This window comes from Oncorhynchus masou, chromosome 16 (assembly GCF_036934945.1).
Source record: "Oncorhynchus masou masou isolate Uvic2021 chromosome 16, UVic_Omas_1.1, whole genome shotgun sequence".
NCBI classification, from domain to species: Eukaryota; Metazoa; Chordata; class Actinopteri; order Salmoniformes; family Salmonidae; genus Oncorhynchus; species Oncorhynchus masou.
In genome coordinates this window covers 21,202,774-21,228,368 of record NC_088227.1, presented here as the reverse complement: position 1 = coordinate 21,228,368, position 25,595 = coordinate 21,202,774, and the positions used below count along the sequence as shown (strand labels likewise).

Sequence of the window (25,595 nt, the reverse complement as noted above, 5' to 3'; positions counted from 1 at the left end):
TCTTCCTTAACATTGCGAACTATAGTAGACGTTCTGCTATTCAGAGTCAGACTCTTCTGCCCTGGCATGGACTGCTCATCAATTATTCAAATAAACCTACATTTTCCAAGAAGTACTATATTGTACATAATATACTGTATGTGTGGTACTGTATATCAAACTCCCCAGTCCACACATACAGTTCCTAGTGAAAGTCTACACACCCTTTGTACACATTCCTTTGTAATTCATTATATTGTGTGGTGTTTTGTGGTGTCCCTTGTCATAAATACTCAAGTTGTAGGACCTGCCAGTGTTTCACTCTTGATTGGCAGACGGTAGGCAGACTTTTGTGGTTGGAGAAAGTCATGACAATCTGCTACTGGAAGTAACCCCTAAAGGTGCTCCTGAAATTAAATATAGCAAATAACTTTAGGCAGGTGCTGTGGCTACTGTGGCTGACTTGAATCTGGAATGCATTTGCACACTGCCTGCCCTCCTCGGACACCTACAGCACCTGATGTCACAAACGTCTGTTAGTTTTAGTACTCGGACGAACATTTGGTCTTGTTTTACATGGAGAGCCTGGTACCTAGGCTTAGGCTGTAACTGTATCGAAACTGTGCTACTGGAAACCTAGAGCATAGAAACAAATATATTCTCCTCATTTTTTTGAGAGAAAATTGCAGACTTATTTTTATTCTGTTTCAGATTTTACACTTTGTTGAAGGGCTTTGAAAAAGAACAAACTATTGTGGGGTGTGTAATATAGTTTCAACACAACGAGGGAAAGATTGGCTTGCACCAGGCCTTCAGAGTTAAAGAAAAAGTTGACATTTTTTCATGTCTGACTTGTCTGACTTGTAAATGGAGGTATGCTTTCTGAGGTGAAGTAGATTTTGAAGGTAGAAGTGCCACTCAGTGTTATGTCTGCTTCAAACTCACACTCTCAAACACGTAGATCCCCTGAACGCAGCTCACTTTCCAGCACACTTTCCAGCTCACGCTCTCAAACACATAGATCCCATGAATGCAGCTCACTCTCCAGATCCCAATCGTCTGAATTCTGATCACTTGTTCACACACCTGTATGTCATTTACACACACTATTAAGCTCAGTTCTTTGCACCCCATCACTGTGGGGTATTGTTTGTTTTGTTACAAGTACTTCTCAAAGCTCTGGTCATTTTCGTATTAGTATCATAGTTTTTGGCCATCCTCACGAACAATGCCTTTTTGCCTATTCCCTGCCTGTACTGTTACCGTTTTGGAGTCCCTGTGCATGACCTTCTGCCAGTCCCTGGACCCAGCTACCTGCCTTTTCCTGTGGTCCTTTGCTTATAAACACCTGCTGCGCACTGCGCTTGAAAGCAGAACTCTGTCTCCCATTGTATTCATTACACTCAGACTTGCCTGGCTAGCTGCTCGTTCTCTTAGCGGAGCCACACCTTCAGAGGTTGGAGGTGTTGCCATAGGATTCACTGCACCGATTCTGGCCACAAACAAACTCCCCAGTCCACACATACAGTGCCTAGTCAAAGTCTACACACTTCATCATATTTTGCTGCCTTAAAATAAAATAAAAATCCTACCGATTTACATAACCCTGTATTGTGGTGGCAGCATCATGTTATGGGTATATGTTTGTCACTGTCAGGATCTGGGGAGTTTGTCAGGATATAAATATGGAAGTAACAAAGCTCAGATAAAAAGTTTGAGGAAACCCTGCCTCGGTCTTCTAAATATCTAACCCTGTGATAGTTTTATTTTTCACCGGGTCAATTAAACAGATTTTTAAGACACACCAGAATGGCTTTCCAATAGGTATTGAGGATTCCTGAATGGTCAAGTCTCAGTCCTGACTTAAATCTGATTGAAATTCAGAGATAAAATGTATTACAGATTTCTTGAGTTATGTTTTTGCAGGTGATTAAGATGTTTGGTGAAGTATTTCTCAAGTGAAAAAATGTGCATGAAAACGAGGCACCTCTCATTGAATGACAACATTTAATTGAAGAATCCCTACTGTTGCCCAATCACTGACGAAGGGGCTTAGACTTACACTACCGAACTTTGGGTTGCCCCCAGAACACTTTTTGTGCGCACAAACCGCTGAAAAACCCTTATGGAAGACCAAAACGACGACCAAAATGTCGTCATAACTGGTTTTGATGGAGAGCATGCGGACGCCTTAAGGGCTACAGTGTGCCTCCCTGCTGAAGGACCTACTGGCCAGCAGAAAGGGACTCCACAAAAGGATTATAGTGTTTGATTGTGTGTGTGTATCTGTATCTCTGCGTGTGTGTATCATTGTGTGTGTGTGTGTGTGTGTGTGTGTGATTGTTTAATGGATGACTCACGAGTCCCAGCAGTGAGTTCCTGTATGACCACTAGAAAATTGGGGTTCTTTGTTTTCAGAAATTAGTGTGTTTGTGTGCATGCATGTGTGTGTGATCTTGTGTCTGGTTTGTGAGTATTTGTGTGACTGAAACACTAAAGAACATTGAAATGGTACCATTGGTCTCTCTGTAAAGTTATGTGCTTCTTCTCACGATAAATCTAGTAGTTATTTCCAGTCATCGCCAACACACACCCACATAAATCTCCCTTCCAATTCACTGAAGGAGCTAATTTATGTGTGCCTATAGGTTAATCGTTTACCTCATGCAAAATTTGGTCATGGAGAAACTGAAAATTTGGGAATAGTTGGCCAAGGAAACATTTCTGGTTGGTCTCAAGGAATGTAAAAAAGTTAGGAAGGGAGACATTGAAAATCAAATTGAGAGAAGTAGCAGAAAATATGTTGAATGAGCAACTAATAAGCATGGAGCTCCTCACAAGTTTGACAAAATTGTTATATCTTTCAGTCTAATATGGCTATTTACTTACTTTGTAGATCATCAGAAGCAGCTCTTTGTAGGTAGTTAACTGTCCTCTCTCCAAGTTTAGCTGGAATTGAGACCAAAAGGATTTGACAGTGACGCGACTGCAAACAAAGACAAGATGACGAGATGCTCATGTTTCCGCCCTAACAATGGGAGTTATTATCCCAAAGGCGGGAAGGCAGTCGACAAGCTTAAGTCCAAAATAAGACAGTGAAAATGCATTGGGCTTATTTTGGACAGATTTTGCCCTTTCCTCTTTGCTGGAATGTCAGACTGAAATATGGAACAAATCAACCTTTTTTGTTGTTGTTTGAATTTGTTGATCAAATGCGGGACATGTGGTCACGCTAGGTGAGATGGTGCAGTGTGTGAAGGGAGAGAGAGTCAAGGACAGGAAGCAGGAAACTAGAATGAACCCCATGGGGACTAATCTGGGATTTATTCTTCATGGCCAAGTGTTTGAGTCAATTCTCTCTCTTATCGCTGTCTTCCATTCGAGGCAATATACAGCACTGAACATCATGGAGGTACAGACTGATAATTCAAGACAAATGCAGTAATAGAATGCGAGTTAGTAAATCAGGTGTGTTACTGCTGTTTCTTTTGGCTCCCCAGGAAGCTGCTGACACTCCTAATCATGGCTCTGATAGGAAATGACACCTCAGCTCGCCCCGATTATGTCCCCCATTACCTACTGGCGGGCGACCCTTTCGCCTCCAAGCTGTCCAAGGAGGCCGACATCGTGGCTGCTTTCTACATTTGCATCATAGGTAAGTGTCAATAAAGTACAGGAATGTAGACTGCATAGGGACGTAGACTCATCAATAGACTCACTGATATCCTCATCTTCCTTGAGACATAGCCTAACCAGTCTTCACCTCAAGGAGAGCCATTCTGATTCGATTATGTTTGCAATCAATTGTGATTCATCAAGGTTTTCCATTGTGTGCCGATGTAGGATCTTAATTTGATCACCCTGTTGCAGGACACATTTCCATTTTAAACGTGTAGTGTATTTGAGGTTTAAAAGGGGTTCGAAAGTTTTACATTTTCCACTTGATTTTCCTTTATGAAAAATGTATCAACTGCTACAAAAATGTCCATTCATTGTAATCCACATAATAATTCAAATTTTCCTGCTAAGAGACTGGCTCAAATTAAGATCCTACATCCAGTGCTTGACTTGGGCAGGAGCTCACCAGAGCTGAATACTGCTTAAGCTCCTCTTCCTCCTATAAAATATAGGATAAAATATTCTGGAGCTCCTGCACCTAGATATAAACAGTACCGGCACTCAAAATGAGTACCGGCACCTATTTCAGTCCAAGTCAAGCACTGTCTATGTCTGTAAGACATTGTAGATTCAAAATGTACTTGAAAAGGTTAATTTCTTTTCTAATGTAGAAGATCCTATATTCAGTAGCTTTTCAGCTTTGCTTCAATTGATAGCAATAATCTGGTTGTAATGATTCCACACACTTTTCCATCACTCAAAGACAATATAAAGTTTAATTTATAAACGTACACCTCTCCTCCTCTATCAATTTTTGTGTGGACCAAAGGGAGATGTTACGTGGACAACATGAAGAGTACTGTAGCTGTTGCCTACGTTACATTTACATACATTTAAGTCATTTGGCAGACGCTCTTATCCAGAGCGACTTACAAATTGGTGAATTCACCTTACGACATCCAGTGGAACAGCCACTTTACAATAGTGCATCTAAATCATTTAAGGGGGGTGAGAAGGATTACTTTATCCTATCCTAGGTATTCCTTGAAGAGGTGGGGTTTCAGGTGTCTCCGGAAGGTGGTGATTGACTCCGCTGTCCTGGCGTCGTGAGGGAGTTTGTTCCACCATTGGGGGGCCAGAGCAGCGAACAGTTTTGACTGGGCTGAGCGGGAACTGTACTTCCTCAGTGGTAGGGAGGCGAGCAGGCCAGAGGTGGATGAACGCAGTGCCCTTGTTTGGGTGTAGGGCCTGATCAGAGCCTGGAGGTACTGCGGTGCCGTTCCCCTCACAGCTCCGTAGGAAAGCACCATGGTCTTGTAGCGGATGCGAGCTTCAACTGGAAGCCAGTGGAGAGAGCGGAGGAGCGGGGTGACGTGAGAGAACTTGGGAAGGTTGAACACCAGACGGGCTGCGGCGTTCTGGATGAGTTGTAGGGGTTTAATGGCACAGGCAGGGAGCCCAGCCAACAGCGAGTTGCAGTAATCCAGACGGGAGATGACAAGTGCCTGGATTAGGACCTGCGCCGCTTCCTGTGTGAGGCAGGGTCGTACTCTGCGGATGTTGTAGAGCATGAACCTACAGGAACGGGTTACAGAGAAAGTGGACAAAGTAGACATACATATACTGTATAACCTGCTATTATCAGCTATGTGGCACATTGACATGAAAGGCACTTTAAAAGAACACTCAAGAGGTGGCTGTGTATCAGCAGTTAACAATATGCAGTTAGAAAGAGATGCCCGTCTCCTTATATACAGACAGACTCCACACTGGAAACCACTGTGTGTTTCTCTTCTAAAGGGTACAGTGGTAATTACAGGTTATTTTGTTGGCTAAGTTGTCTAGGTTGGCTAGGTTGCCCTCTTCGAAGCCAACTAAAACGATTAAAATGAAATGTTGACAGCAATGGATCACACAAATGGTGATGTTGTCAGGACCCGGTTACGAACCTGGGTCTCCGGAGTGAGAAACAGTCACTTAACCAACTGAGCCACGAATAGTCAGCAGAACCCAGAAGATGAGGCAGACACAGCAGTACTTAAGACGGTGTATTTAATAAAGTAAAAAAAGGAGAAGTCCTTCAATACAAAATGGCAAATCCAAAAGGTGGTAGGTATAGCACAAAAAAGCCTCAAGAGATACTCAAAACAAAAACAGAATTCCACAAGAGCATCCACCGGAAACGACAAGAATACACAGAACACTAGGGCTGGGTGCTAACATACAAACACAGAGCACAGAACTGAGGGAAACTAAGGGTTTAAATACAATCAGGGGAAACGAGGCACAGGTGCAAATAATAATGGGGAACAAGGGAAAAAACATAAGGTCAAAAAGCACAATGGGGGCATCTAGTGACCAAAACCCGGAACAACCCTGGCCAAATCCTGACAGATGTTAGTGGTTAGTCTATTAACAGGTTAAATTGATTATAATTTCCGATCACATCAAGAAAGGTTTGAATGTTCATGCTAATTAACACAGTTACAGGACATACTGTACACAAACTGATCTATGACAGCCTCCAGACATGTTGACTATGGGCTACTGAGTTGTAAAAGGCCACTACTTGGTCTGCCAGACTGTACGGGGCATAGGGGACTGCTGTTAGAGGCTGTTCAGAAGCCAGACTGCACAGGGCATAGGAGACTCCTGTTAGAGGCTGTTCAGAAACCAGACTGCACAGGGCATATGAGACTCCTGTTAGAGACTGTTCAGAAGCCAGACTGCACAGGGCATAGGAGACTCCTGTTAGAGGCTGTTCAGAAACCAGACTGCACGGAGCATGGGAGACTCCTGTTAGAGGCTGTTCAGAAGCCAGACTGCACAGGGCATAGGAGACTCCTGTTAGAAGCTGTTCAGAAGCTCTCTGTGGATACTGTTCTGGCATCCTGATTGGTCAACAGCTCTGATGAGCTTTCATTGTGGGAAATCATGCTATATGACCACCAGGTTGTTTGATCCATCCATCAATCAAGAATGTTCTTCTATCAACCAATGATAATCAACATACATTATTGTGGTCATTCAAGTACATAACACTTAAATGAAACCTTAGGAATTTGAATGTTATGATATAAAATGTATTCGAAGGATGTGCTTAGATCGATTATCAACCGATTGATTAAGGAGAGGAAGGTACTGTAATATGGTGGGATGTTTGCTCAACATCAAAGCTGAATACATCCTACTTTGAAAATGCATTTAATGTAGACATAGCTTTAGCTACTGGATGGAAAAATATGAATTCATCTTTTTACTGTTTGGGTTTTCTGCTGCATCCACCTTACTTTTGCACGGAAGCCAAATGAGGAAACTATGGAGACAACTTCCTTTCTGCTTGTGCATTATCATAACTCATATGCGCGCCACTAGAAATCCCTGCAATAGCATTATTCTGTTAGCTAATACATCCTGTCAAAATACCAGTAGCGGTGCATTGGTAAAATCACTGGGGAAAAAATATCCATGTACACACATATACATATATAACTTTTATTTAACTAGGCAAGTCAGTTAAGAACAAATTCTTATTTACAATGACGGCCAAGGCCAAGACAATAAGAAGACACAGTGGCAGAATAAGTTCAACCACACCTTCGTTTCATCACAAAACCGGAGATCAACCTCTGTCTTGTGAAGTCGAGAAAGCATATTGCATGTAACATAACGGTTACATGACCTGCAGCATTGTTAAGCAAAATAATGTTTATGACATTTTCTGACAACTAAACAACTATTGATTTAGAACCACAATTAGTTACCGCAAGTCGCAAAGAGAACAGGAGCTGTCATTTCAACAATCAAATGACCTATGCTTAGTCTAATACTGTGACAACTAAAACATACAAAAAACAATTTAGTCCAATTAACGTAAGCTAAATATGTTGTGGCATTCCATGGTTCTGGTTTATCCGTGTGTGTGTGTGTGTGCGCGTGTGTGTGCGTGTGTGTGCGCGTGTGTGTGCGTGTGTGTGTGTGTGTGTGCGTGTGCGTGTGCGTGTGCGTGTGTGTGTGTGTGTGTGTTAAATCAAATAATACTGTCACATGCACCTAATACAACAAGTGTAGACATTACCATGAAATGCTTACTTACAAGCCCTTAACCAACAGTGCAGTTCAAGAATAGTTAAGAAAATATTTACCAATTAGACTAAAGTAAAAAATAATAATAAAAAGTAACACAATAAGAATAACAATTATGAGGCTATATACAGAGGACACTGGTACAGAGTCAGTGTGCAGGGGTACAGGTTAGTTGAGGTAATTTGTACATGTAGGTGGGGGTGAAGTGACAATGCATAGATAATAAATAGCGAGTAGCAGCAGTGTACAAAAGGGAGGAGGGTGGGTCAATGTAAATTGTCCGGAGGCGATTTTATTAATTGTTCAGCAGTCTTATGGCTTTGGGGTAGAAGCTGCTGAGGAGCCTTTTGGTCCTAGACTTGGCGCTTCGGTACCGCTTGCCGTGTGGTAACAGAAAAAAACAGTCTATGACTAGGGTGACTGGAGTCTGACAATTTTATGGGCTTTCCTCTGACACCGCCTATTATATAGGTTCTGGATGGCAGGAATCTTGGCCCCAGTGATGTACTGGGCCGTTCGCACTACCCTCTGTAGTGCCTTATTGTCAGATGCCGAGCAGTTGCCATACCAGGCGGTGATGCAACCAGTCAAGATGCTCTTGATGCTGCAGCTGTAGAACCGTTTGAGGATCTGAGAACCCATGCCAAATCTTTTCAGTCTCCTGAGAGGGGAAAGGTTTCGTCATGCCCTCTTCACGACTGTCTTGGTATGTTTGGACCATGATAGTTGGTTGGTGATGTGGACACCAAGGAACTTGAAACTCTCGACCCGCTCCACTACAGCCCTGTCAATGTTAGTGGGGGCCTGTTCGGCCCGCCTTTTTCTGTTGTTCACAATCAGCTCCTTTGTCTTGCTCACATTGAGGAAGAAGGAGTACAGGAGGGGACTAATTACACACTCCTGTTAAGGATCAGCATGGCAGACATGTTGTGGCCCACTCTTACCACCTGGGGGCGACCCGTCAGGAAGTCCAGGATCCAGTTGCAGAGGGAGGTGATTAGTCCCAGAGTTCTTAATTCTTAACTTAGTGTTGAGCTTCGTGGGCAATATCGTGTTGAACGCTGAGCTGTAGTCAATGAACAGCATTCTCACATTGGTGTTCCAATAACGGTAATCATTTAGGCAGGTTAGCTTAGCTTCCTTGGGCACAGGGACTATTGTGGTCTGCTTGAAACATGTAGGTATTACAGACTCGGTCAGGGAGAGGTTGAAAATGTCAGTGAAGACACTTGACAGTTGGTACGTGCATACGTTGAGTACACGTCCTGGTAATCCGTCTGGGCCAGCGGCTTTGTGAATGTTGACCTGTTTAAAGGTTTTGTTCACATCAACTACCGAGTGTTATCACACAGTCATCCAGAACAGCTGGTGCTCTCGTGCATGCTTCAGTGTTGCTTGCCTTGAAGCGAGCATAAAAAGCATTTAGCTCGTCTGGTAGGCTCGCGTCACTGGGCAGCTCGCGTCTGGGTTTCCCTTTGTAGTCCGTAATAGTTTTCAAGCCCTGCCACATCTGACGAGCGTCAGAGCCGGTGTAGTAGGATTCAATCTTAATCCTGTATTGACGATTTGCTTTTTGATGGTCCGTCTGAGGGCATAGCGGGATTTCTTATAAGCGTCCAGATTAGTCTCCCGCTCCTTGAAAGCGGCAGCTCTAGCCTTTAACTCGATGCAGATGTTGCATGTAGTCCATGGCTTCTGGTTGGGATATGCATGTACAGTCACTGTGGGGACGACGTCGTCGATGCACTTATTGATGAAGCCAATGACTGAGGTGGTATACTCCTGAATGCCATTGGATGAATATTCCTATCTGTGCTAGAAAAACAGTCCTGTAGTGTAGCATCCGCATCATCTGACCTCTTCCGTATTGAGCGAGTCACTGGTACTTCCTGCTTTAGTTTTTGCTTGTAAACAGGAATCAGGATGATAGAATTATGGTCAGATTTGCCAAATGGAGGGCGGGGGAGAGCTTTGTATGCATCTCTGTGTGTGGATTAAAGATGGTCTATGATTTCTTTTCCCCTCTGGTTGCACATGTGACATGCTGGTAAAAATGTGGTTTGCCTGATTTAAGTTTGCCTGCAATAACGTCCCCGGCCACTAGAAGCGACACTTCTGGGTGAGCATTTTCTTTTTTGCTTATGGCCTTATAGAGTTGGTTCAGAGCGGTCTTGGTGCCAGCTTCATTCTGTGGTAGTAAATAGACGGCTACGAATAATATAGATGAGAACTCTTTGTTGCTTATCACAATGTACTCTACCTCAGGCGAGCAATACCTTGAGAGTTCTTTAATGTTAGACATCGCGCACCAGCTATTATTGACAAATAGACACACACCCCCACCCCTCGTCTTACCAGAGGTAGCATCTCTGTTCTGCCGGTGCATGGAAAATCCCCCTAGCTCTATATTGTCTGTATCGTTGTTCAGGAACGTCTCGGTGAAACATAAGATATTACAGTTTTTAATGTCCCGTTGGTAGGATAATCTTAATCATAGGTCATCAATTTTCTTTTCCAATGATTGCACGTTAGCAAGAAGAATGGATGGCAGTGGGAGTTTACTCATTCGTCTATGGGTTCTCAGAAGGCTGCCCGATCTGCGGCCCCCGTTTCCTGAGTCTTTTCTTTACGCAAAAGGCAGGGATCTTTGCCTGTTCCAGTGAAAGCAGGATATCCTTGTCGTCGGACTCGTTAAAGGAACATTTTTCTTCCAGTCCGCGGTGAGTAAGAGCTGTTCTGATATCCAGAAGTTAGTTTCGGTCATAAGAGATGGTAGCAGAAACATTATGTACACAATAAGTTTAAAAAAATAGTTACACAAAAAGCAAAAAATATAACAAAATAGCACAATTGGTTGGGAGAATGTAAAACGTCAGCCATGTTCTTCGGCGCCAACTTGTGTGTGTGTGTGTGTGTGTGTATGTGCGTGCACATTCGTGCAAGTAGAAAAAACATGTTGACTCACCCTACTTGTAGAGAATTGCAAATGCCATCCTCCTCTGTTTCATGTTGACGAAACGGTCTATGACCCTGTCATACAGTACACACTTCTATTTTTTGTTATCCTACGCTACCTGGCTAAAATGTATGCCCGCTAGCCTAACTTCCTTTCATGGGCAACGTTAGCTAGTTAACATTAGCCTTCTACATCTAGCTACAAATTGAACTTACATCCTCTTCGTCCAGGGGCACAATGTACTAATTTATGGTTGGAGTCAATCACCACCTTCCGGAGACACCTGAAACCCCACCTCTTCAAGGAATACCTAGGATAGGATAAAGCAATCCTTCTCACCCCCCCCCTTAAATGATTTAGATGCACTATTGTAAAGTGGCTGTTCCACTGATGTCAGAAGGTGAATTCACCAATTTGTAAGTCGCTCTGGATAAGAGCGTCTGCTAAATGACTTAAATGTAAATGAACAGAATCGACGTTGTAATCATTGGCCAGTACGGAGAATTAAGTAAAGTCCAAATCCCTATCTCCATCCATGGCTAATTTACAAAAGAATTTAGCTAGCTCGCCCCCGGAATAAAAAAAAACACAATGAGATGCAGCATTTCAAGTTGTTTCTGTCAATTATGTAATTCTCTTGATGCGATGTGAGAGCAATGAAGCCAAATCCAAACTGGCGTCCCTTGACACTTTTTTTAGCGTGCCAGGACCATTCACAGTTGTGCTCACTCAGTTTAGCTCAACACTAGATTATTATTTATTTTTATCAAGGGACCCCAAATGCTCGCTGGCTACTCTTGCATTCAATGCTAAGGGCAGCAACAATGTCCTCTTTATGACCAGACAGCATCAGATAGATGACCCGTTTCAAGAAACTAGGCGTATGTCGCACCTCACAGGAGAGGCATTAACATTTATTTGATATCAACATTTCATGTGCCTTAATAACAAATGTGTAGCCATCTGTAAATACAAATAAGTTGTTAAATTACGAGCCTAGTTTGTTTAGCCACGGAAAAGACAGGAACCTTCCTGCTAATCATGATTAGCTGAGATAATGAATGGGCTGGGTTTGGATTGGTCTGCCATATAGCACGCTTCTGTCTATAACATGAAAAAGGGGAATGGTGGATACCTAGTCAGTTGTACAACTGAATGCCTTCAACTGAAATGTGTCTTCCGCATTTAACCCAACCCTTCTGAATCAGAGGTGCTCAGTATGTGTAGATAATCCTTGCTACCGCAGCTTTTTTCAAAGGTCTAACGTTAGCCAAGGAGAACTGCAAAAGTGTTGCTGCTGCTTTCTAAATCATTGCTGGCCAGAATTTCAGGCACTATCGAACAAAGATCAGTGGGAAAAAGTTGTGATGGGCTACTTTCTGCACACTGTCAGTGTGAACCGGAGTTTTTTTTATTTTTTATTTTATTTCACCTTTATTTAACCAGGTAGGCAAGTTGAGAACAAGTTCTCATTTACAATTGCGACCTGGCCAAGATAAAGCAAAGCAGTTTGACACATACAACGACACAGAGTTACACATGGAGTAAAACAAACATACAGTCAATAATACAGTATAAAACAAGTCTATATACGATGTGAGCAAATGAGGTGAGATAAGGGAGGTAAAGGCAAAAAAAGGCCATGGTGGCAAAGTAAATACAATATAGCAAGTAAAACACTGGAATGGTAGATTTGCAATGGAAGAATGTGCAAAGTAGAAATAAAAATAATGGGGTGCAAAGGAGCAAAATAAAGTAATTAATTAAATACAGTAGGGAAAGAGGTAGTTGTTTGGGCTAACATATAGGTGGGCTATGTACAGGTGCAGTAATCTGTGAACTGCTCTGACAGTTGGTGCTTAAAGCTAGTGAGGGAGATAAGTGTTTCCAGTTTCAGTGCTTTTTGTAGTTCTTTCCAGTCATTGGCAGCAGAGAACTGGAAGGAAAGGCGGCCAAAGAAATAATTGGTTTTGGAGGTGACTAGAGAGATATACCTGCTGGAGCGTGTGTTACAAGTGGGATATGCTATGGTGACCAGCGAGCTGAGATAAGGGGGGACTTTACCTAGCAGGGTCTGGTAGATGACATGGAGCCAGTGGGTTTGGCGACGAGTATGAAGCGAGGGCCAGCCAACGAGAGCGTACAGGTCGCAATGGTGGGTAGTATATGGGGCTTTGGTGACAAAATGGATTGCACTGTGATAGACTGCATCCAATTTGTTGAGTAGGGTATTGGAGGATATTTTGTAAATGACATCGCCAAAGTCGAGGATTGGTAGGATGGTCAGTTTTACAAGGGTATGTTTAGCAGCATGAGTGAAGGATGCTTTGTTGCAAAATAGGAAGCCAATTCTAGATTTAACTTTGGATTGGAGATATTTGATATGGGCCTGGAAGGAGAGTTTAGTCTAACCAGACACCTAAGTATTTGTAGTTGTCCACGTATTCTAAATCAGAGCCGTCCAGAGTAGTGATGTTGGACAGGCGGGCAGGTGCAGGTAGCGATCGGTTGAAGAGCATGCATTTAGTTTTACTTGTATTTAAGAGCAATTGGAGGCCACGGAAGGAGAGTTGTATGGCATTGAAGCTTGCCTGGAGGGTTGTTAACACAGTGTCCAAAGAAGGGCCAGAAGTATACAGAATGGTGTCGTCTGCGTAAAGGTGGATCAGAGACTCACCAGCAGCAATAGCGACCTCATTGATGTATACAGAGAAGAGAGTCGGTCCAAGAATTGAACCCTGTGGCACCCCCATAGAGACTGCCAGAGGTCCGGACAGCAGACCCTCCGATTTGACACACTGAACTCTATCAGAGAGTTAAAGAGGAGTGACTGACAACAGCCCAAATAAGCTGTAGCTAGTTACAAAACAAACGTAAAGATACGTTGCCATGAAGCGTTCATCCATCTTTACGGGTAAGGATCTAGCTACAGTTTCAGATATATTTTTCTATGTTGTTTTCTCAGAAAGTTGTTTTCATTGCAAGTTAAGTGCATTATTTGCAGTCTAGCGAACATTAGCTTGCTAAAGTATCTCAGATTAGGATATAGGCCAAGGACTAGATAACATATTCTTTTTTTCCTTATAGTAGGTCACTACTTAAACCACTTTTAGTCTTGAATTATTTGGTTATTTACTATACTTCTGTACCTTACTGTGTTTAGCACATGGTTGACACATGTGAATCCTTAAAGAGATGGGTGGGGCTAAGGCTTAAAAGGTTGTGAATGATGCTGACTAGGTGTAGACAAAGAGCTCTCCAGTAGATGTACCAAAACATTCAAGGAACTTTCAAAGCAGAATGACTAATTGTTCTGCAACTACAGTGTATGATGTACCATTTTGTAGCTCTGAGTCTCTACTTTTAACAAACACAATTTCAACATTTTCTACACTACCGTTCAAAAGCTTGGGGTCACTTAGAAATGTCCTTGTTTTTGAAAGAAATGCAAAAGAAATGTCTATTGAAGTGACATCAAATTGATCAAACTGAGCAAGAGGACAAGTACATTAGAGCATCTAGTTTGAGAAACAGACGCCTCACAAGTTCTCAACTGGCAACTTCATTAAATAATACCCGCAAAATATCAACGTCAACAGTGAAGAGGCAACTCCAGATGCTGGCCTTCTAGGCAGAGTTGCAAAGAAAAGCCACATCTCAGACTGACCAATAAAAGAAAAGATTAAGATGGGGAAAAAGAACAGACACTGGCCAGAGGAATTCTGCCTAGAAGGCCAACATCCCGGAGTCACCTCTTTGCTGTTGCGAGGCTTCTTTCTCAAACTAGACACTAATGTTCTTGTCCGCTTGCTCAGTTGTGCACCAGGGCCTCCCACTCCTTTTTCTATTCTGGTTAGAGACCGTTTGCACTGTTCTGTGAAGGGAGTACGACAGCGTTATACGAGGTCTTCAGGTTCTCGTATGGAATAGCCTTCATTTCTCAGAACAGACTGCTAGTTTTCCTTGGCATCCATAAAGACACACCACTGCAATACACCATGTTACTGGTCTACTAGTGTGCCTTGACCTTGTAGGCTAAAATTGCAGAGGAAACCCCCCCCCCCCCCACACACACAACTGATCCAAATGGTTTTCCAATCAGGCAGGCTAGATGCAGTCATTTCAAAATGAATATGTATTGTGAGCGGACAAAGCACTTGGAGGTTACTCTAAAGTGGAAAGGTGGAATAAGCGAGTCAGGAGCAAGTTCTTAATTGAACAAAGTCCTCTATTGAGGTATTTTTTACCCTTCTCAATGATGATGATATCCCAAGGAAAACATATCTCCACAAGAACAAGGAACACAAGATGAGTATCTTTAAACTATAACATAAATCACAGGTGTGTCACCGCCTTCACGATCCGTCCGTGGAGAGCTCCCTTCGAGTGGTTGTCCAGATCCGTGGTGAACATTCCCTAGAGGTTGTGTGTCTCCTTCTCTTCCTTTCCGACAGGTACGTCCTCTCCTTTGCAGAAGCAAACACTCTTTTCTTTCTCCCCTCCTCGCTCTTGTAAGGGAAAGAGAATAGCTCATTAGTACCGTCAGCTGTGCTTAATTGCCTCTGATCACCCGGACTCACATGCCGAGCTGGGCTACTGTCTGTGGGAACAGCCTGCCATCTGGTGGTCCATCCACACTATTCAAAATACCAGGCGTTTTGAGCGATAAGCTATTTACTGCAGTTGACAGCCTAGACTACAGTTTCGTACTCTTGAAAACAATATTAACATTACATTTGGCTGTTGTAGCTTAGGTAGGATACATTTATTGTCCCTAAAAAAACATAATCAATAGGGTAGCTTTTCAAGCTGCATGCCCAGGGGGTAGCTTTTCAAGCTGCATGCCCAGGGACTCATCGCAGCTTTGGCAGTGCACATAATGTAGACTAGGCCTACCTATGATTTCCTTATCTGATAACTTTTTTTCCTTAAGCTGTGTGAATTGACTGGATCGAGAGCGCAGTCTAGGGTAAAGCAAAGATCTGCCATTTCATCGTCTGTTAACTTTGTTTTCTTGCACTTTGACAGGTAAATATTTAGTCTATAGCCCCAGTGTTGGAAAAAGTACTCAGATGTTATATTTAAGTTAAAGTAAAGATACCTAATAATAGGTAATAGAAAATGACTCAAGTAAAAGTGAAAGTCACCCAGTAAAATACTACTTAAAAGTCGTAGAAGTCTCTAAAAGTATCTGGTTTTAAATGTTCTTAAGTACAGTGGTGAAAAAGGTACTCAATTGTCATACTTGAGTAAAAGTAAAAAGTCAAAGTAAATTCTACACATCAAAGTCCTTATATTACGCAAACCAGACAGCAAGATTTTCTTTTTTTGTACAGGCAGCAAGGGGCACACTCACTTGTGTTTAGTGAGTCTGAGGATGACAATGCATTATATTGATAGGTGCGTGAATTGGACCATATTCAAAATGTAAAGAATACTTTTGGGTGTCAGTGAAAAGGTATGGGAGTAAAAAGTATATATTTTCTTTAGGAATGTAGTGGAGTAAATTAAAAGTTGTAAAAAAATGTGAATAGTAAAGTAAAGTACAGATTTAAGTAGTACTTCAAAGTATATTTATTGGCTACTTTACAGCTCTGTACAGCCCTAATATTTAGCTTCTTACGTTGGCTAAACATCATTAGCCTCTCTCTTCCAGCAGTTCCTGTGCACAATAGGCTAAAGGCTGCGCAAGGCTCTCAGCATTAGGCCATTCCTCTTCTCTTGAAATCCCAGGTAAAGCTTTAGGCTGCGAAAGCTATAGGACATTTATTTTGATCATATTTCTACAGTAGTCATAACAGCCCTGGGGAAAGAAGCAGGCTTAAAACAGGCCTACAGCATAGGCCATATTATCTGTCTGGGAATGTTGAGGAGAAAAATTGCATTGGTGTGATCACTTTTGGCCGATTATGATAACATTGTTGCACTGATGCATTGTAAATAGTTGAACAGGGCAGACAGAGAGATGAGCACAGTGAAAAAGAAGACCCATAGGAATTGACAACCATTTGAAAAATGGAAATCACTTGCAAACCACATGAGCAACCAGGCAATGACATGGTGTAAAATATCTGCAGGCTAAACAGGGTTTGTTGTTGAATTGCAACATTTAAATATGAGTTAATATATTATTTTCATTATGTCTACATGAACATTTAAGTATTATTTGCAGTTGTCACTGTGACAATGACACCCTGAAATCACTGAATGGTCTTGTGTTACCACCATATTAATAGGCAGCATGCAGTAGGATGCAATGATCAGTTGATTGACAGTTGTCGGACTGTAGAATGATACACTTTCCTCTAGTGTGGACGCTCACCATCGTTTTATAGTTATAGTTTTTTCAAATCGTTATAGTATAGTTATTGGCTTGGTGGAAGGCCCTTAATGCTGGCACAACCATAGAGAATGATAGAGGCTTCAAGTGGCCAATGGGCAGCGCCATTGAGGGTTTCCACCATGTTTCCACCATTTTAAATTAGTCATAGTAGTCAACTGTGTAGAGATTCCTTCGGGTTGTAGCCTCAATGGTGCTGTCCATGCTGTCACGGATGCTATAATAGCAAAGATCTAAAGATGAGTCCTCTATCTATCTCTTTGTATCACAACAGAACTACTAGAAGGTAACGTTAGCTAACTTGACTAAAATAAATGTAAAATTACACTTATACACTTATACTTGTTTACTTGAATCTTTTACTCTATAAATGGACTCCTTCAAATAATTTACTCCAGCAAGTTTGTCATCGGCGCGCTGAAGTACGGAAGTAAAGCAGAAGTCGAATCCATTACTTGTGTTTTTTGGCTGTGCCCGTAGCAACATTAGAAAAGTAGGTAGATTTGTATCCATGACTCAAATTGATTGAATAGATACAGGAATCAATAGATGAATTTATGAATAGATACAGTTATGCAATCGCTGTCTCTTTAATGTGCTCACCGTCGTATTAAACATCACTTGCAGTCAGTAGGGAAACGGGGTTTTCTTTTCCTGGATGTCAGATTACTTACTGGCTGCACACCTGTCACAAATCTTCTCTTGTCATTTTTTGTTTCTCTTGCCACAACAACTGCCTTGTGTGTGTTCACAGAAATGTTCATACCGACTCATTTTTTGTTTATACTTTGCTGAGCCATTTGCAAACTCTACAATGCCCTGTATAACTGCTGCCCTGACCTAATGAACCGACGGATGGTGAAGATGCTTCATGCCGGGGTCTCATGCATTTTGATGCGGCTATTCAGTGAGAACGGCATTTGGGGCTTATCCCTCTGAGCTCCTGAGTCCCATGAATCCCATGTCTCTCTCCCACTCCCTTCCTCCATCTCTCCACTCCCTAACACCCATAAGTCCTACACCTGTCTACTCCATTACTTGCTCCGAGGGACTGTACCATCCCCATCCCTGGTCTGCACTCTCTTTACAGCTGTGTTGGTTGACTTTGACTATGCTAATGATGCTAGCTAATAAGCCCAGTTGCACAAGAACATACTATAAACACCTCAGTCTCTCCCGCTAGAAACAGTACTACCACTAGCAATGCCATAAATTACCCCAAACGATTGACTGATTTTAATGTGTGTTAGGCATCTCTATGGAATAGGAGATCATAAGAAAATAGGACTAATCCTCTTACTGTGTATTTGTTCTGAATGGCGCATCTGTTGGATATTTGGATACTGTGGAGTCTGCCTATTCAACGACCACACTCTATAGGTAATCAAAGGCATTTAGGATTAACTTGATCGATTCGCGTATCTTTGGTGTGGTTTTCAGCATATAAACTCAGCAACAAAAGAAACGTCCTCTCAATGTCAAATGCGTTAATTTTCAGCAAACTTAATGTGTAAATATTTGTATGAACATAACAAGATTCAACAACTGAGACATAAACTGAACAAGGTCCATAGACATGTGACTAACAGAAATTTAATAATGTGTCCCTGAACAAAGGGGGGGAGGGTCAAAATCAAAAGTAGCAGTCAGTATCTGGTGTGGCCACCAGCTGTATTAAGTACTGCAGTGCATCTCCTCCTCATGGACTGCACCAGATTTGCCAGTTCTTGCAGTGAGATGTTACCCCACTCTTCCACCAAGGCACCTGCAAGTTACCGGACATTTCTGGGGGAATGGCCCTAGCCCTCACCCTCTAGTCCAACAGGTCCCAGACGTGCTCAATGGGATTGAGATCTGGGCTCATCGCTGGCTATGGCAGAACACTGACATTCCTGTCTTGCAGGAAATCATGCACAGAACGAGCAGTATGGCTGGTGGCATTGTCATGCTGGAGGGATGAGCCTGCAGGAAGGGTACCACATGAGGGAGAAGGATGTCTTCCCTGTAACGCATAGCATTGAGATTGCCTGCAGTGACAACAAGCTCAGTCCGATGATGTGACACACCGCCCCAGACCATGACGGACCCTCTACCTCCAAATCGATCCCGCACCAGAGTACAGGCATCGGTGTAACGCTCATTCCTTCGACGATAAATGTGAATTTGACCATCACCCCGGGTGAGACAAAACCTTGACTCGTCAGTGAAGAGCACTTTTTGCCAGTCCTGTCTGGTCCAGCGACAGTGCGTTTGTGCCCATAGGCGACGTTGTTGCCGGTGATGTCTGGTGAGGACAGGCCTACAAGCCCTCAGTCCAGCCTCTCTCATTCTATTGCGGACAATCTGGGAACTGATGGAGGGATTGTGCGTTCCTGGTGTAACTCAGGCAGTTGTTGTTGCCATCCTGTACCTGTCCCACAGGTGTGATGTTCGGATGTACCGATCCTGTGCAGGTGTTGTTACACGTGGTCTGCCACTGCGAGGACGATCAGCTGTCTGTCCTGTCTCCCTGTAGCGCTGTCTTAGGCATCTCACAATACGGACATTGCAATTTATTTCCCTGGCTACATCTGCAGTCCTCATGCTTCCTTGCAGCATGCCAAAGGCACGTTCACGCAGATGAGCAGGGATCCTGGGCATCTTTCTTTTAGTGTTTTTCAAAGTCAGTAGAAAGGCTTCTTTAGTGTCCTATGTTTTCATAACTGTGACCTCAATTCCCCACCATCTGTAAGCTGTTAGTGTTCCACAGGTGCATGTTCATTGATTGTCTATCGTTCATTGAACAAGCATGGGAAACAGTGTTTAAACCCTTTACAATGAAGATCTGTGAAGTTATTTGGATTTTTACGAATTATATTTGAAAGACAGGGCCCTGAAAAAGGGATGTTTCTTTTTCGCTGAGTTTATAAACAATGCTTTCATGGGTTCGGTTTAGCTGGAATCTGTTGTTTTCACAACTTCAAAATCTGCTTTAATTCCCCCATTGAGATCCCAAATGTGTGTTTCTGTTGATATGGTAATACTCCATGTTGGTTTATTTTACTGTAAGACTATACAAACACAGTCCACAGGAACATGACAAACACCTGAATCAATAAGAACTTTATTACTAAGGTAGGATGGTAGGCCCCCTGCTCACCATGGCATGGATGTAAGGTAGGATGGTAGGCCCCCTGCTCACCATGGCATGGATGTAAGGTAGGATGGTAGGCCCCCTGCTCACCATGGCATGGATGTAAGGTAGGATGGTAGGCCCCCTGCTCACCATGGCATGGATGTAAGGTAGGATGGTAGGCCCCCTGCTCACCATGGCATGGATGCAAGGTAGGATGGTAGGCCCCCTGCTCACCATGGCATGGATGCAAGGTAGGATGGTAGGCCCCCTGCTCACCATGGCATGGATGCAAGGTAGGATGGTAGGCCCCCTGCTCACCATGGCATGGATGCAAGGTAGGATGGTAGGCCCCCTGCTCACCATGGCATGGATGCAAGGTAGGATGGAAGGCCCCCTGCTCACCATGGCATGGATGTAAGGTAGGATGGTAGACCCCTGCTCACCATGGCATGGATGTAAGGTAGGATGGTAGGCCCCCTGCTCACCATGGCATGGATGTAAGGTAGGATGGTAGGCCCCCTGCTCACCATGGCATGGATGTAAGGTAGGATGGTAGGCCCCCTGCTCACCATGGCATGGATGCAAGGTAGGATGGTAGGCCCCCTGCTCACCATGGCATGGAGGTAAGGTAGGATGGTAGGCCCCTGCCCACCATGGCATGGATGCAAGGTAGAATGGTAGGCCCCCTGCTCACCATGGCATGGATGCAAGGTAGGATGGTAGGCCCCCTAAAGTCTCTGACCCGAAATTGGCACACAATAAACAACAGGCAGCGGTAACTTCCACATTGAGGCCCCTTGCTAACCTCCACAGATGTGTGTATTTAGGTGTACTGAGCAGAGTCTGGAAGGTGGTGATGGGAAAAGAGACAGAGGCAGGCAGCAGTGAACAGGGACATCCAATTCACGCTATTGTGTCTTACAGAGAGACAGGAGATGCTTTGACATTAAAGTGATGAGTTACTGTGTTCAAGGACATTCAGGATATAAATTACATAAAACTTCAGGTCTGTTTGGCATTTCTTGGTGACCTCAGTCCCACCAAACAGGTTCAGGTCATTCAGACCATTCCTTTGTTTGCTAAAGGTTCTCCAAATGGTATCGTGTGAAGTTGTATTGGTTCTTCATTTAATTATTTATTTAATTTTTTACATTTAACCTTTATTTAACTGGGCAAGTCAGTTAAGAACAAATTCTTATTTACAATGACGGCGTACCAAAAGGCAAGAGGTCTTATAGGACAAAACACGACAAGAGAGACACCACAACACTACATAAAGAGAGACCTAAGACAACAACATGGCAAGGCAGCAACACATGACAACACATCATGGTAGCAACACAACATGACAACAACATAGCAGCAACATAACATGACAACAACATAGTAGTAACATAACATGACAACAACATAGTAGCAACACAACATGACAACAACATAGCAGCAACATAACATGACAACAACATAGTAGCAACATAACATGACAACAACATAGTAGCAACACAACATGACAACAACATAGTAGCAACATAACATGGTAGCAGCACAAACATGGTACAAACATTATTGGGCACAGACAACAGCACAAAGGGCAAGAAGGTAGAGACAACAATACATCACGCAAAGTAGCCACACCTGTCAGTAATAGTGTCCATGATTGAGTCTTTGAATGAAGAGATTGAGATAAAACTGTCCAGTTTGAGTGTTTGTTGTAGCTCGTTTCAGTCGCTAACTGCAGCAAACTGAAAAGAGGAACGTCCCAGGGATGTGTGTGCTTTGGGGACCTTGAACAGAATGTGACGAGCAGAACGGGTGTTGTATGTGGAGTATGAGGGCTGCAGTAGATATCTCAGATAGGAGGGAGTGATGGCCGAAACACCTAGCCGCTCGAGAGCACCCTTACCTGCCGATCTATAAATTATGTCTCCATAATCTATCATGTAGAGGTCGACCGATTATGATTTTTCAATGCCGATACCGATTATTGGAGGACCAAAAAAAGCGGATCCCGATTAATCGGCCGATTTGTTTTATTTGTTTTTATTAATGACAATTACAACAATACTGAATTAACACTTATTTTAACTTAATATAAAAGTGCAATATGTGCCATGTAAAAAAGTTAACGTTTAAGTTCCTTGCTCAGAACATGAGAACATATGAAAGATGGTGGTTCCTTTTAACATGAGACTTCAATATTCCAAGATAAGTGGTTTAAGGTTGTAGTTAATATAGTATTTATAGGACAATTTCTCACTATACGATTTGTATTTCATATACCTTTGACTATTGGATGTTCATATAGGCACTTTAGTATTGCCAGTGTAACAGTATAGCTTCCGTCCCTCTCCTCGCTCCTACCTGGACTCGAACCAGGAACACAGCGACAACAGCCACCCTCGAAGCAGCGTTACCCATGCAGAGCAAGGTGAACAACCACTCCAAGTCTCAGAGCGAGTGACGTTTGAAACGCTATTAGTGCGCACCCCGCTAACTAGCTAGCCACTTCACATCGGTTACACCAGCCTAATCTCGGGAGTTGATAGGCTTCAAGTCATAAACAGCGCAATGCTTGAAGCACAGCGAAGAGCTGCTGGCAAATGCAGGAAAGTGCTGTTTGAATGAATGCTTACGAGCCTGCTGCTGCCTACCACCGCTCAGTCAGACTCCTCTATCAAATCATAGACTTAATTATAACATAATAACACATAGAAATACGAGCCTTTAGTCATTAATATGGTCGATTCCAGAAACTATCATTTCGAAAACAAAACGTTTATTATTATCCCATATACCCTGACTCTGCGTGCAATGAACGCAAGAGAAGTGACACAATTTCACCTGGTTAATATTGCCTGCTAACCTGGATCTTTTTTTGCTAAATATGCAGGTTTAAAAATATATACTTCTGTGTATTGATTTTAAGAAAGGCATTGGTGTTTATGGTTAGGTATACGTTGGAGCAACGACAGTCCTTTTTCGCGAATACGCTTTTGTTAAATCATCCCCCCGCGTTGCATCGATTATATGCAATGCAGGACATGCTAGATAAACTACACATGGTTGATGATATTACTAGTTTATGTGATTATGATTGATTGATTGTTTTTTATAAGATAAATTTAATGCTAGCTAGCAACTTACTGGGCTTCTTGCTGCATTCGCGTAACAGGCAGGCTCCTCGTGGAGTGCAATGAGAGGCAGGTGGCTAGAGCGTTGGACAAGTTAACTGTAAGGTTGCCAGATTGAATCCCCCAAGCTGACAAGGTAAAAATTTGTCGTTCTGCCCCTGAACGAGGCAGTTAACCCACCGTTCCTAGGCCGTCATTGAAAATAAGAATGTGTTCTTAACTGACTTGCCTAGTTAAATAAAGGTGTATATAAAAAAATATAAAAAATAAGAAATACAAAAAAATCGGTCAAATCGGCCCTAATTAAATGGCCATTCCGATTAATCGGTCGACCTCTACTATCATGGGTAGGATAGTCATCTGAATCAGGGTTAATTTGGCAGCTGGGGTGAAAGAAGAGAGATTACGATAGAAGTAACCAAGTCGAGATATAACTTCAGCCTGCAGCTTCTATATGTGCTGAGAGAAGGACAGTGTACTGTTCTCTTGCATGTTTCTTTGCCTGTTTTCTTTACTTTTCTGCTTAGGTATAAATGAATCACAAAAGTCAAACAACTCGTGGTCACATTGATATTGCATGGCACAAACAAATGTGTGCAGCCATTCTAAAATTTTCCATTTAACCCTTAAGCTAGACACAGAGTTAAATTCAATAGATCAAATGTGGTTACGCCCTGATGTTCTGTCCATATCCTGTGCCCTCGATAACTGAAAAAATAAACTGTGTAACCCATTTGTTTAGTTTTTCTCTAATCTGTTTATCATATGATAGAATTGGAATGCAATAGATAATTCATTTTTCCCCTCCTAAATTTCTCTCAATAACTTGCTTTGTGTGTAAAACCAGGGTCATTCAGCTGATGAAGTCCAGAGTGAATGGAAAATCTCACCAGAGAATGAGCACTAGAGAGCCTTCACTTTATAGCAGGGTTTCCCATACTCGGTCCTGGGCCTCCCCCCAGGCACACGTGGTTTTTGCCCTAATAACCAGCTCATCGTCAAGCTGTGATTATTTGAATCAGCTGTGTAGTGCTAGGGCAAAAACAAAACATGCACCCAGGGGAGTTTGGGGAACCCTGCTTTACAGTGTATACACTCATATCACATATCATAGAATAGAGCAGAGGATCGTGTCTGTCTACCCAAACATGACGTGTCTCTTTGTCTTCTATTCATGGGTGTTTCAATGGACTTGTACACACAACAGTAAATCATGGTTTATAATCCGTGGGATCTATTTTATACAATAAGATAAACAGTTGTTAGTGCTACAGGTACATAACAGCATTCACATAAGTATTCAGACCCTTTGCTATGAGACTCAAAATTGAGCTCCGGTGCATCCTGCTTCCATTGATCATCCTTGAGATGTTTCTACAACTTCATTGGAGTCCACTTGTGGTAAATTCAATTGATTGGACATGATTTGGAAAAGCACACGCCTGTCTATATAAGGTCCCACAATTGACAGTGCATGTCAAAGCAAAAACCAAGCCATGAGATTGAAGGAATATCTGCAGCATTGAAGGTTCCTAAGAACGCAGTGGCCTCCATCATTCTTAAATGGATGAAGTTTGGAATCACCAAGACTCTTTTTAGAGCTGGCTGCCTTGCCAAATTGAGAAATCGGGGGAGAAGGGCCTTGGTCAGGGAGGTGACTAAGAACCCAATTGTCACTCTGGCAGAGCTCTAGAGTTCCTCTGTGGAGATGGGAGAACTTTCCAGAAGGACAACCATCTCTGCAGCACTCCACCAATCAGGCCTTTATGGTAGAGTGACCAGACGGAAGCCACTCCTCAGTAAAAGGCACATGACAGCCTGCTTGGAGGTTGCCAAAAGGCACCTAAAGGACTCTCAGACCATGAGAAACACGATTCTCTGGTCGGATGAAACCAAGATTAAACTCGTTGGCCTGAATGCCAAGCGTTACGTCTGGAGAAAACTAGGCACTGCTTATCACCTGACCAATACCATCCCTACGGTGAAGTATTGTTTTGGCAGCAACATGCTGTGGGATGTTTTTCAGCGGCAGGGACTGGGAGACTAGTCAGGATCGAGGGAAAGAGGAATAGAGCAAAGTACAGACAGATCCTTGATGAAAACGTGTTCCAGAGCACTCAGGACCTCAGACTGGGGCGAAGCGTCACCTTTCAACAGGACAACGACCCTAAGCACACAGCCAAGACAAAGCAGGAGTGGCTTCGGGACAAGTCTCTGAATGTCCTTGAGAGGCCCAGCCAGAGCCCAGACTGGAACCCGATCAAACATCTCTGGAGAGACCTGAAAATAGCTGTGCAGCGACACTCCCCACCCAACCTGACAGCGCTTGACAGGATCTGCAGAGAAGAATGGGAGAAACTCCCCAAATAC

The 25,595-nt window shown here is 42.9% G+C and overlaps 1 protein-coding gene across 1 annotated transcript in view; it reads left to right on the top strand.

The window, feature by feature from the left end:
• The window catches only part of LOC135557656 (opsin-5-like), a 47,783-nt gene that overhangs the window by 6,917 nt on the left and 15,271 nt on the right, over nt 1-25,595 (top strand). The window contains exon 2 of the mRNA XM_064991143.1: nt 3,480-3,634. Coding sequence (XP_064847215.1) covers nt 3,502-3,634 — 133 coding nt within the window. The 5' untranslated portion in view covers nt 3,480-3,501. The remainder of the gene's footprint in view (nt 1-3,479; nt 3,635-25,595) is intronic.